This window comes from Styela clava, chromosome 4, assembly GCF_964204865.1.
Source record: "Styela clava chromosome 4, kaStyClav1.hap1.2, whole genome shotgun sequence".
NCBI lineage: Eukaryota > Metazoa > Chordata > Ascidiacea > Stolidobranchia > Styelidae > Styela > Styela clava.
This window is the reverse complement of record NC_135253.1, coordinates 24676782-24695442: the sequence shown is the minus strand read 5'-3', so window position 1 is coordinate 24695442 and position 18661 is coordinate 24676782. Positions and strand designations below refer to the sequence as shown.

Below are 18661 nucleotides of genomic sequence, written 5' to 3'. Positions count from 1 at the left end.
AGAGATTGAAGCGCCGTTCAGTTTTATTTACATTATGCAACAATTGTCAGTGAACTTTGAAGTCCGATTGGATGTAATAATTTTTTTAATTCCTTCACTTAGATTACTTTACACATGTAAGTGTCATGATATAACCGAATAAATTAACCTTCACACATTTTAATTCATAAATTGTACCTTTTTGTTCTTGCCAATTTTTTTCAATAACTGTTACTGAAAATGAATGTAAATTTTAACGAAACAAACTTAAAAGGTAATATGCGGTATGCGGATAGTTGTTAACAACTTACTCAATAGTTGAAAAAAAAATCCATTAGGTTCGAAATACATAATATTAAACTGTGCGTAATAGTCACACGTTAATTCCTTGGAATACTGAAGTTTTTTTCATATTCATAACCGTTTTCATTTTCACTGAGAGTATATTTTTTAAAATAATGAAACTTTTAAAACATTAGTTAATGCCCCGAGCTTGAACTTTTCATTTTTCTCCATCTTGTTTCACTCGATTTCAATGATTCACGTGTGTTGAAAAATGTGGGTTTTTATTCAGCATTTATAAAATTGTTTTACGTTGAAACTACATACATAATTCTTTAATCTAATGACATACCGTTACAAAGTATTAAAAATTTAGCATCAAGTGAAAACACTCGCCAACTTGAAATAAAATTATTTTAATACTACAATATAATGTACACGTTTTCGTTAATAAGTCACGATTTTACTATTCACAAGCAGAAATATAGTATTGAATTTTTCCGATTATTTTACATTTATATATTCTCAATTTCAAAAGCTGCGTTATAAAAACTTTTAGCCTATATGTAAAGAAATAAATGAAATTAAAACAGAGCTTTATTATTTTATCCGTATTCACTATACATCTGACTTCATGTCAATAAGGTGACATTTACCAATGTTATTGTGAGAAACAACGTGATATGTTGAGTTTAGATTCAAATTTTAACTTTTTTCATTTGTGATTGCATATCATTCATTTTCAGGTACAAGTGAATCCTACAAATATGCGTGAGATGATAATACAATATCGAATCATTTCTTAATCCAATGACATCATATCTTACATTGCTATGGAGGAATCTTACTTGAACAGAAACAAAAAATTATCTAGTTAAATCAGCTACCCATTATAATATTATTCAAAACCAGAGCTGCAAAGTCAGTGAAAATTCATGATCAACTCCGGGTACAGTTCGAAATAAAATTCTGGTTCCGACTGTGGAAAAAAAAATATCAACTATGACAACTATGTGTTTTAAAAAAATCGATTTCAACTTTTGACCGAAAAATATTAGTGTATGCATAACTATTAAGAACGCTCAGTAAAAGTAATGATTTTGCAGACTTAATCAGAAGTTATACATGATACTCTTCATCGATGCTCTGCAATTTTGACTCCAGATAGTTTAAAAAATAAGACTGCGGCTCCATTGAAAACATGTTAAACTTCGAATAGCCCTGATCAAAACAAAAACCGAATTCACTGAAGTTGTAGATTTGTACCCTCTTTATCATTTATTAATTAAATATTTAATCTTTTCAAACCCTACACATAATTTAAAACATTACCATGATCTCAATTATACCGCTACAGTTACATTAAAAATAATGTGACATAAAAGTAAAGGCGCAGATGTATTCCTAAAAAACATTTATTAATATTCAATATTATTATTCATAAATATTTTACTTTACAGAAATAACGTACGAGTATTAATTCTATGAAAAGTATTATTAAGCTCAAATAATCGTACATTACAACAGAAACATTTGAAATATTTCTATTACTCCGAGATCAGGTTCAGGTTGTGCGCCATCTTGGTGCGCAAACTTCAAGAGGTCCGACTGATAAATTGCCTACATATTCAACATTTTATTATCATAAAAAAGTTCATTGTAAAAGCTTTTTGGCAATGTATGCTTATTTTACTTTACAGAAATAACGTGCTGGTATTCATTCTATAAAAATATTATCAACCGTAAATATTCATACATTACAACAGAAACATTTGAAGTATTTCTATTACTCCGAGATATTAACTGATAAGTTACCTACATGTTCAGTTTTTTACATTTTGTTATCAAAAAGAACAGTTTGTTATGAAAGCTTTTTAGTAATGTATAATTATTTTACTTTACAGACATAACGTGCGAGCATTCATTCTATGAAAAATAATATTAATAATCATACACTACAACAGAAACATTTGAAATATTTCCATTACTCCGAAATATTAACTGATAAATTGCCTACACTTTCAGCATTTTACATTTTTTTATCACAAAAAGTTTATTTGAAATCATTTAGTAATTCATAATCATTTTACTTTACAGAAATAACGTGCGAATATACATTTAATAAAAAATAATATTAACCGTAAATAATCACACATTAAAACAGAAACATTTGAAATATTTCCATTACTCCGAGATATTAACTGCACTTTCAGCATTTTACATTTTTTTATCACAAAAAGTTTATTTAAAATCATTTGGTCATTTTACTTTACAGAAATAACGTGCGAATATACATTTATTAAAAAATAATATTAACCGTAAATAATCATACATTACAACAACCGAGTAATTAACTGGTAAACATATATCAAAAATGCATTTCAATATGAAGCAACAATGACATTATGAATTAAATATCAATACAATGTCATATTGACTCAAAAATAAAGATACATGACAAATAATCGATCCACATTGAAAATTCAAAATTTAGAACTACGCACTTGGGCGGCATGAATCGTTTTAGAGAATGAAATGTGTATCATTACGGATCATTAAACCCGTTACAAATTTTTAATCATCCAATCATTCATGTATATTAAATTTAATTTTAAAATAGTTATAGTTGAGAAATGTTCTCTGACAACGATAAAGGCCTTATACTACAATATAAATAACAGTATCTGCTATATTTAGAATTACGATTTAAAAGTGTTTACCATGTACTGATTTTATTTTACTTTTCAATGATGTTTACTGAAAGCAACCGTATTTGTTACCGCAACAAGTTGGAAAAATTCAATTTTATTATGCGGAGATGAAACGTATAAAATTAGTTGTTTTACATTCACCTAAATTGGGTAAAATGTTATCAGTAATCTAATCTGAGCATAATACCAAAATATTAAACATCTCAACCTTATTCTGATTTGATCTTCTTTATTGAATTACCGGTAGATGGTAAACGCGTTACAATGTATTTTTAAAAACAACGCTACACACAACATCACGAAATTACAAAATTAACTTTATTATAACAGAATAACCTTTAATGCACCGCAACAATATGTTTGAACATAAACGCTGAAATTCCCTTATAGAGTTCATAAACGCTGCCATGACCAATTTCATCAAAATTTATCAAAAATGCACTTCAACGTCCAGGCGCGAATACATGAAATTACGATCATATCTCCCATAAGCGACGTCACAAATAATCTCGTGGCTCTACATTTTGGACGCAGTTGAGTAATTTTTTTATGTACAAACCGTTATGCTAAATATAAATCATAAAATACCCCCATACCGAGTTTAGAGGCCCGCCATGAACAACTCCGCAACTCCAATGCAACATGTAATGTGTAGCAAATATACGCTACAAAGCAAACGATTTACCTTCATACCGCTTCTTAACACCTCATAAACAACTTCATCAACTTATAAAAACAAATCAGTAGACAACAATATTTCTCTTCAGATATACGAAAGCTGCACCACAAGTCACTTCGTATTTCCAATATGAATTTTCAAGAAGTATTTATTTATTTTCCACATTAACATAAAATCTAACAATTTAATATTATACCAAAACATTCAAGTAAAATAAAATAATTTAAATTCTTCTTCAATCTTTTAACAATAATTAAATATCCTTCATATTTAACGAGATATTTAGTAAAAAAGCATACGTTAACAAATAACCGGATAAAATTTATCGTCAAAATTTCAGCAATCCCACTCGCGGTTCATTTTTCATTCCTTTGTTTAAAGTTTATTTTCATTTTACAGTATCACCACTGTTTAGTTAATTTTCATATAAATTCACGGATTGATATATTTCCGATTTTGTTTAATCGTTTTCGACAATGCGAAATCTCTACGTAACTTCTCTTTCATGCATATGAAACAAAATTTAAGAACTGAACAGCTCATATACTGAAACAACTCTATACTCTAAATATCAGAATCCTTCTCACTCACATCAATCTAAGTGCAAAATAATTTCGCGATACTACATTATTGTCACATGATAATCATATTCGTCATCAAATTAATCACGGTTGAATAATCTGAGTTATGTTTTAATAAGAAATGATTTAAAAAACCCAATATGTATATTGTTACGTGTAAGTAAGATACTTGAATAAAGTCATGTGTCTCACAATCTGTTTGGAATATATCAACTTTCGGGACATATATACATGTGTGTAACCGCTATTTGTTTGTATACATGTTTCATGAATGAAAATAAAATCTTTGCAATTTTTATCATGGCCATAGCGATATTTTAGTATCGTAACATGGTTACACCCATATGCATAATACGTAGCTACATCTCTGCCGAGTGTAATACGGCGCCAAATCAATTCTATCATAATAAAATGCTAAAATAGAAACAGCTCTGTCAATTTTCAGCAAATCGGTTACGGGCAATACAACTTTCATTCTGGTCGACTAAACAAAATCCAAGCAAAAAAAAAATCTTTCCAACTGCTTAATCAACATTTTATCTTTACATAAAATTTATACCAATGTATCAAATGTCAGAAGTATTAACAAAATAATTTTATTAATTCATTACTGAGCATTCAATATTTGCCACATTTGAAGATTTGTTAATAAATATGCACACGCTAATAAATTAACGCATGCTGAATTTTTATGGTGTATAATTAGATACCATCGCAAGAATTACCGCAGTTCAATTAACATTTAAACTTTTCTACTTCACTCATTAAAATTAATCGCACGCCAAAGCATAAAACATTTTCTTCATTTTCAGAAACCTTTCACACAACAGTCTCAATATGTTAAAACTACAAAGCCGCCCCGCATAGTACGACCAGTGGTATAAAATAAATTATGTGGTCTGATACTACACGAAATGGTGGATACTGCGTTAGTTTTGTTATTAAAGCTGCAAACCTTAAAAACCTAACCGACTTTTTATTCATAATCGCAACAATATTCCAATAAAAATAAGCACCAGATGGGGGGTTTACTTGTCACGCTGAATCTATTTCATCATATTTAATGAGATATTTAGTAAAAACGCATACGTTAACAAATAACCGGATAAAATTCATCGTCAAAATTTCAGCAATCCCACTCGCATTTCATATTTCATTCCTTTGTTTAAGGTTTCGTTTCATTTTACTGTATCACCACTGTTTAGTTAATTTTCCTATAAATTCACGGAGTGATATATTTCCGATTTTGTTTAATTGTAAAAATAACTAGATTTTTCTGTAAATAATTTTTCTCTCTTTTACATTCTTTATAAAAACAAACAGTGTAACAGCGCTACACAGCAAGTCTTGTTGTTTACGGCACAAGCCATTAAAAGAAAACGATTGCGCAGATTCACTTACAAACATTGCTGATATTTTCTTCATAAGCGTCAGAATATTTCAAAGTAAACAGTTTATCATAGTCAAGCAATCATGATGTTTTTCTCGCATTGATCAAGTTTCAACAAACTCTTTCTTCGTTTATAATAAGACACTATTCCATTTAAACAAAACGATTGCGCAGATCTTCTCACGCAGTTTTATTATCTAATTATTCACGGTAACTCACTTCATCACGCTGAGGTCTTATCGACCAAGAAAGCGAAAATACGACCCCCATAAAGTAATAACGCGATTTTTCTCTTTCCCTAGTTTGCCGAAGTCTTATTAATTATACAAGCGATTCCACCACCGTTTAAACAATAACGCGACAAGCGATTCCATCCCGTTAAAACAATAACGCGACTTTTTCTCTCTCCCCAGTTTGACGAAGTCTTATCAATTAAAGGGCGAAAATTAAACAATAGCGCGATTTTTCTCTCTACCAATTCCTCGAAGTCTTGTCAATTAAAGCGCGAAAATTAAACAATAGCGCTATTTTTCTCTCTCCCAATTCTCATGTCAAGGTCTTATCGAGCGAGAGAGAAACACCCCTGACCCCTCTAGCGAATACTCTAATACCTTACCGAAAAAGTAAACATGTCCTGTCCATGTAGAGCAATGTGGATGTGGAGCAATGTGGAGTAAGAGCATTGTGGAGTATTGTGGAGTATTGTGGAGTATTTGTGGAGTATTGTGGAGTATTGTGGAGTAATTTACCAATTCTGGACAACATCATATACTACTCTTATACTCTTGAAAGTTCGATTGGCACCAAGATGACCTGCAGTGCGCAAAGAATGGAGCTTATGGAACAAGTCCTGCCTCAAATTTGATGGAACAATCAATTGGATATGCGATTCCTCCGATTTACAATCAGGAATCCAACGACGATAGAGAAGTCTATTATCTACAAAAATCAAGTCCCACTGCGACATTAAACGTTTGGTCACTGTTGATTCAGGCATGTATTCTTGAATATCAGGTTTCTGAGCAGTAAGTTGTTTCCATTTCAAAACAGCAGAAATATCTGGATCTTCACTTTGCCAAGATTTAATTTGCTCATCTGTGTAGGTATCTAGCCAATTACAATCGGAACCGTCTGACGATGATTGACCGGGCTGTTTTGATATTGCACTTACAATAACATTACTCACAGCCACATCACCATTGGTACCACAATCAGAACAATCTTCTCGCTTGCATTTGCGAATTTGACGTGACAATCCATCAGCATTGCCATGTTTCACTCCAGGTCTGTGTTCAATCTTAAAGTCATAAGCGCCAAGTGTTAATATCCATCTTGCTAACATTCCTTGAGGTTCACGAAAATTGATCAACCATTTCAGAGCAGCATGATCTGTGCGAATTCTGAACGGTCTCCCGAGAAGAAAATGACTGAAGTGACGAACAGCCCACACCACAGCTAATAGTTCCCGGTGTGTAGCACAGTATCTACGTTGAGACTTGGACATAGTCTTACTGGCATAAGAAAGTACACGTTCATGCTCGTCCTGTACTTGAGATAACACCGCACCAATTCCAAAACCACTGGCATCAGTATCCAATACAAACTCGCCGACTGTTCTAGGAAAGCTAAGAATTGGGGCAGATGTCAGACAATGCTTCAAAGTTTCAAAAGCCTTTTGACATTCAGTACTCCATACAAAGGAAATATTCTTCCTGGTCAATCGAATAAGAGGTCCAGCAATTGTTGAATAATCCTGAACAAACTTCCGGTAGTAGTTCGCTGTACCAAGAAAACTACGAATATCACTAACAGTGTTGGGAGTTTTCCATTCTTTGATAGCCGCAACATTTCCAGGGTCGCAACAGACACCTTCAGATGAAATAAGATAACCAAGATAAGAGGTGCTTCGACGGAAAAGTTTACATTTCGAGGGCTTCAAGCGTAAACCGGCACGGCGAAGTCTTATAAAAACTTCCCGGAGATTTGAGAGTGCCATTGAGAAATCACTACCATGAGCCGAAACATCATCAAGAAAATTGAAACACCCGTTCCACAGGAGATCACCAAGGATATTGTCCATCATCCGTTCGAATGTCGCGGGAGCATTCGCTAAACCGAATGGCATCACTACAAAGTGAAAATGTCCACGGCCTGGGATGCTGAATGCTGTCTTTTCGCGGTCTGCAGGCAGGGTTGTCCAAAACGAATCGAATATTCGAATGTATTCGAATATCAAAGTATTCGAATACCTTTTCGGCTGATTTTCGAATAATTCCGAATAGTAGCCACTTTTCGTCGTAAACGTGGTGTTTCGTTTTACGGGAATCTTCAAACGACTTTTTACGCTGTCTCACGTATTGTAATGACGATGAATTAGAATCGGCACTTTGATTGTTTATATTCTGTGCGACCGTACGTCGCATAGTGTTGTGACACATTTGCAGGTTTGCGTGGGTGGACATTGCCGACATTCGTCTACGAGGCTTCTAATTTACAAATTCATTTCCATTACGTCGAAAAATTGACAATTACTGTATTTCCCGGCTAATAAGTCGCTTTTCTAGGCCACCAAGATAAAGTGATTTGTGACCCTTTCGTTTTGCCGATTCAGCAGAACACGACAGGAAAACACAGCTGTGAAATAACCCGTGGACGTACAGTGTATTACTTCCAAAATCTTCACAGTGTATTACTTCACATTCCAAAATTATTTCAACATTCGGGTTAAAAGGTTGTCCAAAATGATTGCCGCTTTACTAATTAAATTTACCGCTCAATTGTTAAAAATAGTTAATTCTGTGAGTATGATTCTACCAAACTAACATGATCTGGTTCTAAACATTTAAAATTATTAGCGCATATCAGCATAACTGAACAACAGGGACACAATTTTTCTACACGTCTTATTGGAGGCCTATATGGAAAAACCCCTTTTTTGAGTGCTAAAAATAGACATCGTCCTATTTGCCATGTGGACTTATTAGCCGGAAAATACGGTATTTATAGCAGTCATTGTTACGATATCCAATAAATTGTCACAAGTTGGAAAAACAAGTCGGTTTATTAGAAAATAATTTCTGATAACGATAGTTAAAAGTATCGATCCTTTACCAGGATGATTTTTTGTTGCGCAAAATAATCCAATACATGACTGGTACCAGCATTTAAAATGTCGTATTAATTTAATTCTGTTCAATGTAACTCATGGTTGTATCGACAATCTGTGGACATAAAATGTGTGGTAAACTGACCGATTTTATTAAAAATTGAATTCATATTTTCTATTGATAAAATAATGAAAGTATTAATACCAAATACCACGGGTATTTGTGGACATGAAATACGTGGTAAACTGCCCAATTATAATTTCGGATTCGTATTTACAAAATAATTAAACTATTATAATTCTAAAATGCAACGGCGATCTGTGATCTTAAAATGTGTGGTAAACTGCCCGATTTACCAACATTTGAGTTATGATAATAGAATTAAATTAACACGGTAAGGCATTTTAAATAGCGGTATCGGTCATGGATTCGAATATTTTGCGCAGCACAAAATCATCCTAGTAAAAAGTCCATACTTTTAAATACAAACCAATGGCAACCATTATCCAAATTAGTTCCCAAGAGCGGGATAAAATATAAATTCTTTTTCTGACGTGTGACAATTATTCGTGAGTACGAAAATAAGAATAAAAAACTAATTATATTCGGCACAATATCACCGCAATCTGTGGACATAAATTGTGTGGTAAACTCGCGATTAATATTAATTTTTGATTCCTATTTCCGTATTCACAAAATACAACGGCGATCTGTGGACTTGGAATGTGTGGTAAACTACCCGATTATAAATAATTTTTGATTCCTATTTTCATATTTATAAAATAATAAAAGTATTATTACTCAAACATACAACGGCAATCTTCGGACCTCAAATGTGTGGTAAAGTTCCCGAATATAAATAATTTTTGATTCATATTTTTGTACTTGCGAAAAAATTGTCACAAGTCGGAAAAATAACTCATACTTTATCCCGCTTTTTCAAATCCATCTATTGCCGTATTAATTTAATTCTGGTGACATGACTCATGGTATATAAAATATATACTGCAATAATCTGCAAATATGAAATGCCTGGTAATATAGCTAGGTTGTAACTTGTAGATAGCAGTTATTCCATTGCTTATTGTATGGAAATTCCTACATACATTTAGATAAGCTTCAATTAACGGATTTTATTTTCGAAGTATTCGAAATTTCATATTCGGAAAAAATAATTTCGAATGTATTCGAAATAGTGAACTATTCGGTTTTGGCCATCCCTGTCTGCAGGGTCAACCTCCACTTGCCAATATCCGCTTGCGAGATCAAGAGTTGAGAACCATTGGGCTCCGTTTAAGGACTCAATGATATCCTCAATACGCGGCAAGGGATATGCGTCCTTGTATGTGACGTCATTAAGCAATCTAAAATCCACGCAAAATCTGGTAGAACCATCCTTTTTGGGAACTAGGACAATGGGAGAAGAATATGGGGAATCGCTGGGTTCTATGACACCCTGAGCCAGCATATTATCAACAGCTTCTTCGGCTATCTTCCTACGCGCCCACCCCATTCGACGAGGAGCCTGCCGAATCGGCTGTGGTGTGGTTGTGATGATCCTATGCTTCGCTGCTGAAGTACGGCCAAGTTCACCATCTGGTCCTACAAATACATCATGGAATTCGGAAATCAAATTGACCAACTGTTCACGTTGACTCGGGGTTAGATCATCGGCGGAATTGACCATGTCATGTAGATGTTCTGGTAATTCAGAAGCTATAACCCGAATATCGGATTCGTCAACTTGAATCTGTGCTACTAGCTGAGGATGTGCAATACCAATCAAAGATCCAGCCCTGATCTTAAGTTGTCTGCCTTTTTGGTTCACTGCTAGAACAGGAACAGTGGACTTTCCTGGATCCACAACAGAAGAGATCAGCTGAACGCCATCAGCGAGGAAAGAAGAATTCAGCGGTTCAACAAGAGCAGCAACATCAGACAAGATGTTTTTCGGCCATGGATGACTAAGTTGTGCAGGGATAACAACCTTAGAATATGGCGGTATAGTAATATCTTCTCGAACAGTTACACGACAACACGGTACAGACTTTTCAGTAAACAGTTTGATTTCATGACCCTCTATCATCATGTGTCCCGATGATAAGTAAAGAACACAGTCATGTTTCCGGAGATAATCCATGCCTAAAATACCACTAGTCATGCCTAAGTTGGCAACAATCACAGTGCGTCGTGATACAAACGAATCAATCGATAAATCAACCTCCAATGAACCCAGTGGTGATAAATCATGCCCTCCCACTGCAACAAGAGATTCTTCGAGCGGTGCCAATTGTGCTTCCTTCCCACCTATAACCTCAAAGATGGAAATGTCAATAAGAGTAGTCATAGCACCACTATCTACAAGAAAATTGAACGGTTGATTGTTTACAAGTACCTTCGCATGCCAACTATTGTCATATTGTAAGGAACAAATATTCAGGTCTATATTCTGGTTTGTTGGTCCGTCATCAAGTAATAATTCAGCGGACACTGAGGACCTCAAGTCCGCTGAGTGTCGTTTAAATTTGCAGTCGAAGAAGAAGCAGATGTTGCAGGGCCAACAGGATTCTGAAGATGTGACAATCCCGTTTAAGATGACCAGTCTGCTTACAATTAAAACAAGCCTTGCAATCCCTACCCCAATGACCATGTTTACCACATCGAGGACACGGGTTGCGTGGTGTACCAGAAAAATTGCGATTGTTGTTAGAGCGTGGCGCCACATGTCCTAGTATCTCATCGAGTTTTGCTAAAATGCGCTCGCCAATACTGCCTTCGAAAGATAAGTCGTTTTGTTGGTTAGCTGCATTACCAGGATTACTCTGTTTCACTGCTGCAATACGCGGTTTGGAAACGTCTTTCCTCTCAGAGTGGTTAGTATCCACAGAGTAATACAGTGTTGCAAGAGACAAAGCACTTTCAAAATTATCAGGCTGTTGCATGGTAACATGTTTGATCATGCTTTCATCGGTTAAACCGGCGAGAAACTGCGATTTCAAAATATCATCCTGACCAGCAATATCAAGATTTGGGTAAGCCAGAATAACAAGCTCTTTCAACTTGTTACCATAATCCCGTGGCGCTTCATTTGGCTTAATCCTACGACAGTGAAATGTAGTACGGTATGAACTCTCATTTCCAGCAGGTTTAAAGAAATGATTAAAATGAGTCACAATATCACGATAGCTAGTACGTTTCATTTCGGGTAAATCTTTCAACACATTAAGAGCCTGCCCTGTCATGCAAGTAGCCAATTCCAATCCCGCAGTGTCATCATCCCACTGATTATAACTAGAAACCAATTGAAAATGACATAAATAACTAGGCCACGCCATGACAGTTGACCCATCGAAATACATAGGCCTTTTGGCATTTCTCACCATCATCGTAGCATTGGCTGTGTTATTGAGAACACTACGATTAACACTGGCATTCAGGACACTGCTAGCGCTCACTGGAGGAGCTGATTGTGTAGCCACTGAATACATTTTCGGATTAGCCCTGGGTTGTTTTTTGACAGTATTAGAGCCCTCTTTACCATTAGTACTCAGAAAAGGGACCACAGGTACAAAATTACTCACGTGAGCTTCCTCCGAAAATTTTACTTCCATTGTCTGTGAGAATGCGTTCCGCTTTCCTTCTGGCTGTCCATCTTCAGACCCAAAATCTGAAATTTCATCATCCTTGAGAATAGGTAGTAATTTAGGAACAACCGCTGCTGGTGTTGAAGTGATCAGACTGACATCTGGTTCATGTGACATGGGCTGGGTTTCCTCGGGATCAGCAACTTTTCCTGTTTCTATCTTGCCAGAAATATCTTGCAGCATGCTGAAAATTTGCAAGCCCATTTTTGAATTCTGGAGTTCAACCGATTCCAACTGAGTTCCAATCTGTTCTATACGACTGTCCATCAGCTGCAAACGGCTGTCCATATCCTCTTGCATTTCCTCGGAATCTTTAAGTTTCGCTTTCAATACCTGTATTTGCAGATGCAAAAGTTCATTCTCCTTTGCTTCCTTTGGTGTCGGTACAATCTTTCTTCTCTTAACCATTTTTCCAAAATATCAGGCAAACGCAGTAGTAAAAAAAATATCGGCAATTATCTGTCCAATATTATCCGTCACAGACTAGCCTACCTAATCGGCTTAGTCTTAATAGTCCCTGTTTCGAATAATATATCCTGGCGTGTGCTCGCCAAAAATTCGTATATGTGGCGTACCGAAATCGATATCACCACTCAGGTTCTTTCTGCCAGCTTCTTGGACGTTGTAATTGCTATAGATGTCGATCACAAAATAATCTTCTTTCGGTTCCAAATACAGCAGAGTAACTAAGTTAACTAACTAGATTAATTATACACCTTAATACAACCAAATACTCCAATAAGAAATACAATAAACAAATAAAAACACAGTACAAATACCGTAGGATACAAACGTAATACAAGATACGGAATTGGTCTATGACGTCACAGTCATGAACTATTTACTTATAACGGGATACTAAAAACCGGGTAAAACATACCTAGATATACATAAGAATAACTAGTATGACACTAAAGATACAACACAAATCCTATCTTATCGACAAACACGTAATAGACATGGAAATACGCATAGAAATCACACAGGAAATAAACTGCGAAGATAGACTAGTTACGGGAGTGGTAAATACAAGCTAACTAGTGAACAGAGCTATGCCAAACTGGAGAAATAGTAAACCTGTACTACTAATATCATTTTACAACAAGAATTACATAGATTTACGGCATTAAAACACTATAATAATAACCTAATACACAGAGGAAATATCTACACTGCCGGCAGTCTGACAAACCAGCAGAAAGAGAATGTTACACAGCTGCTCACTAGTGACTCAAGTGGTAAGAATAAATATGGGCGAACAGAATGAAACAGGGTTATAGACGTGGTCGTCTCAATATCCATCCCTATTCCTGCTGTCTATATGGAAGACCAATATCCCTGTACGGAGGAGGCCGTTTAAATGGTGATTAATGCCATACACCCTCCCTATTGCCTCTCCGCGGTTTCACTTGCTCTTGAACTCTCTTTTCGAAGTAGTTTTAACCTTTTGCCCGTGGTCATTGTCGGCTGTCGCAACCGTATTTCGTTTTGGGCGGAGTTTACCGCCAGCTTTGGTGGGTTTTATTGAGAACTCCAGTTATCTAATATTCAGTACGTTATAGCTTTTTCCTAATCACATTAGGCTCAATTTCTTCGAGTTCCATCGGTCTGTTTTATACAGTGCATATTTCACTGTTATATTTCTTTAGCTCAATGGTTGCCCGTGATTTGCCAAGAGAAACGTTTACTTTATTTCTGAGTGGGTTCGTGTGACCTTGCTTAAAGCAAATAAGATGACGTATGACCAAAAATATTTAAGAGCTCACAATCATATTTTTGTAAAAAAAACTACAAAAGGCAATTATCCTGAATAAAATTAATAAAGTTATTAATCAAAACTTAAAAATGAATAGAGAAATATTCTCCTTAATAATTGTTTCATGAATATCTGACTTCAAACTCTTTTGAATGTAATTTTTGTTTTAGAATATGGCGTTGTCTATAATTCGAAACGTTTTCGAGCGATCTTGAGCGGGGGCGTCACGTTAAGCGTCGCTGAATCTCTATGCGAAAACAAACTGGCTAACATTTATGACGTCACACACTACAACCTGCTTCAAGATTATTTACGAACAATGATTCCTGATGACCGGTCACTAATTGGTCTTCGTATCGGAATGACTTACGAGGTACGTCGTGTCCGAATCATGTTGCTTTTGCAGCCATACATGAAATCAATATAAAATGTGGCCAATACTGTTACCGCTAAAAAGTTTGCTTTGTAAGATCATATGGCAAGGATTAATGGTTCAACCATACTCAACTATATTTTTTTAATGCCATTGTTATATTTCTCAAAAAATATATGTTACTTCAACAGAACGGTCAGCTGTATTCAACGACGGGCCAAGCTATATCTCTGCCAACTGAGGTTTGGTATCCCAACTTTCCACATTCCGATGCATCGCGCACAGATGTTGTTGTTCGTGTCAGTGAAAACCCTGAAGAAAATAATCAAGGGATTTCTAATGTTACTCCTTCCAATGTACAATACGCAGCCATCTGTGAAAATGAATTATAACTTTGTCTTTTGAATGATCGAAAAACAAAAAAACGTAGAATTACTTGAGATTAAGAGTTATTGTTATTCACCCTAGTAGATAAGTATTTCCACAGTTGAACAAGCATATGCTCTCGAAAATTCGTTAGCCACACATACATCCTAATTTATACCCCAACTTACTGTTTCCACGGCACACAGTTGAACGAGCATATCAAGTAAATAGATCCTGCATGCGGTATGGCATAGGAATTTGGGTAGGAATTTCAATAAAACTGCATTCATTGTTAGATTTCCACCGAACAAACTATTTTTTATTTCTTAGATATGTTTGAAGTTATTATTTTAACCCAATTTGTTTCTGAGTGAATGTAAATAATCTCAAAATATTGGCGATTCGTTTTATTCAAATATATATTTCATGTTCGAGAAATTTCCTTGAATTACAAAAATGTTTGATACTACGACTTCGTATCTGTAACCTCTAAATATCTAAAAATTTTAAGTTTTAAAAAGACATCGTCTTTAAATATTCGTCATTGAACCTTTTTGATGAGGCTGTGAAATCGGAGAAAATCACAATCGAATCTGAAAAAATCTAACTAATAATGAAATCTTTGGTAAATGCAAACTTTCTTTAATTAATTCGAATTTATGGTGAAATTTTGATTTTTTTTTTGAAAACATTAAAAATCTACAATTCCGACAAATTCAGATCTCGCTCTAGTGGGAACTACGACTCAACAGCCCTGTCTTTTTTCAAGTTTGTCATTTTGCGATGAATCGTTTTATGCGAATCATTTAAAAAACTTGAAATCAAAATGACCATAAACAAATGTACAGAGTAGTTTTAATATAAACATAATTAGTCGGAATGGATTTTTTATTATTTTGCAGAATTTATTTTGTTATTGCTATTTTAACTTTTTTACCTACGAATACCATTCTAGAAGGTCGTCTCTCATTTTAAAGCACTTTAGGTAAAAGCTGTGTAATTGTTGTTAATTGTTCTTGATTAAAATATTTTGCACATAATTTTAACACTTATTTTCGATGAGTCCAAGAGCTCATATTGTCGCTGTTGTTACGATCTTATACCTTTTTATAGCAATTACTAGGACCATATATTTCTCCCATATAAAATAATCACATTAATTAAAGTTTTTTTGCTAAGGGAATCTTTTCACAAATATAAGGTTGATTTACCCAACTTTCGGGTCAGATTTTTCAATTGTCTTTTATAAATTAATTTAACATTTTTTTCGATTTTCATTAAATTAAAGGTATGTTATGACCCACAGAAAATATAAAAAAACGTTATCAGAAAGTTTCAAAACCAAAATCAAATACAGCATTGTTCTCGCTTTTAAATATGTAAATTTTTATAATCCGTATGCCCTTTCCTCCCTCCCGGGCTCTCGAAGCATGGCAAGGTATTTCATTTCTCTTGCTTTTCATTTTTTATGTTTGTAAATTAGTGTGATATGCAATTTTTTCAATAACTTCGCCCTGGTATTTTATTTGTTAGATGTGTTTCCGAATCTTATCATTTTGGGCATATATTTTCTCAGAACAAATTATTTTTCACGAACTGTACTTAACAAATGAAATTCATGAAAAATAATTTGAACTTTTAATGCGGAAATATTATTTGCTTCTGTGTGTGAATGAAATTGTCTTGCAAAACTTTCCAGGAGTAATCCCCGAGCATGGCGCATTGTTCACTCGAACCCTAGAAAATTAAATTTTGACTCGAACTCACTGGAAAATCAAATTTTGACTTGAACTCAAAGAAAATCAAATTTTGACTCAAACTCGGAGAAAATCAAGTTTTTACTTGAACTCAAGAGTCCCTCCCTTGTCCATTGTTTTACTGAACTTGAGATAAGGTACGATTTTACGATAATACAGTTATAATTTCTCACAATCGCAATGCACTTTTACTGAACAAAGATCATCAGCACAGTATTGTACTCAGATTTCCGTACTTATCCAGGAAAGAATCGTATATGTAATATTCGTGATAAGTACGAACACAAAAAATATCTATATAAACTGAAGTTTATCAGAGAGTTGAATTATAATAATTTATGAGCTGAAATTATGTTAAGTAAGATGAGAAACGCGCTAATCTTCGCTGATCCAACCATTAGCTTACAGATTATTTCCATTATTTTTGAAAAGATTCTAAATTTTCGATTTTACTATTTTGTATGTATGAATACACAAACGAGAGGTGCCGCGTGTCGATATATTGCATTGCCAACATCACCCAACGTAGATAGAATACTGAATCCTGATGAGTATTTATGGACCACCATAAGCTAAGTATCGCTAAACTCTGAGAATAACTTAATGCCGCACTTAATTATAATTCTGATTCATTTCAGATATATCTGATAAAAAATTGTGAATCATTAGATATAAAGATCACTCGTTAGTTGAATCTTGCTGTGTAAAATACAATAAAATAACTGGTATTTACATGTAATTGTGACTAATGATTAGTTCAGTTCAAACCAAAATTGAACAATTCACGGGATGAAAATTGATCACAAAACGAAGGTAAACAAAAAGAAAATCAATTCTCTCAATTAGATATATAGAATAGTCCACCTAATTCAGTAAATTTCCATGTTCCATGAAAATATTGATCCATAATTCTAAACGAAAGAGGTTTTCTCAAATATATGGAGACGAAAGTGACGGTCTCATTAAAATGTGTTCCCATATTTCATAAAAAATGTTCCCATGAATAAAAAGACAGTAAATGTTTGATTAGAATAATAGACTTTTAGGGACTTCTAACATATAAAAACTTTAGTGTATATCGGGCTCCAAACGACTCAAAATATAAAACGAGAATATCGGTCGGAGACCGAAGACTTATCGATCGAAACTGCGGTTTCGAATCGCGACTCTATAGTGACGCCGCGTGTCCCATCACTAATTAGTTAATACCTCGCTAATTATACGACATAATTCATCCAAAATCAATAGGCTTCTGGTCCGGGATATGATGAATGCACATGCATGCATTTGGAGGAGATTCAACCTCGTCTTCGTGATATGCCGCGTTCATCTAATGGACAAACAAATAAACAAACAGACAGACAGACAGACAAATACCTATCCACATACTTACCGATCTTAAGATCGATAAGTAATAATGATGTAATAACTTTCAACAGACTTCCTCAATATAGAATAAAAGGGTTGCGATATGGCAATTAAAAGTTGTTCCCAAATTGAAAAAAATATTGTAAAATTTGAGTTGGGATATCAGACCTGTATTTATCGAGATAAATTGAAAAAATAAATATTAGTAACATTTTTCTTAAAATTTCTTCCATCATTGCGTGTTCTTATATGCCGGATAAAAGTGTTGCCATGAAATAAAATGCAAAGTTTTGGATGAAATATTGAGCCCAGAATGACACAAAAGACGCATTGAAAAATTGAAGTAATAGACTTAATTGGTATGAAAGTGTTCCCATATGTAATATAAAAGCGTTCCCAGTAATCGAAATAAAACAATAAAATTTGGAAGAAATATTGCTTCCTGTAGGACTCACAAAAAGTTTGAAATACTCAAAGTTCATTAAATCAAAAACCAAAAGAAAATCACTCGAATCACGAAAATAATCAAATGAAGATAAAATAAAATAAAGTCAATTTACTTAATTATAAATACATACAATATTCACAAAACGAAGTTCACTTTATTGAGTAAATCTGTTACAAAAAATATATTGTTTCACAATCTTAAACAATGGAGCAATGTTCAA

At 34.2% G+C, this 18661-nt stretch overlaps 1 protein-coding gene across 2 annotated transcripts in view; it reads left to right on the top strand.

Annotated features, from left to right (window-relative positions):
- The window catches only part of LOC120326632 (uncharacterized), a 28607-nt gene extending 13492 nt beyond the window's left edge, over nt 1-15115 (top strand). For both annotated transcript variants that reach the window (XM_078111554.1, XM_078111553.1), the window contains 2 exons: nt 14300-14502; nt 14694-15115. In XM_078111554.1, the coding sequence (XP_077967680.1) occupies nt 14300-14502; nt 14694-14894 (404 nt within the window). In that variant the 3' untranslated portion in view covers nt 14895-15115. The remainder of the gene's footprint in view (nt 1-14299; nt 14503-14693) is intronic.
- Nucleotides 15116-18661: the final 3546 nt, after the last annotated feature.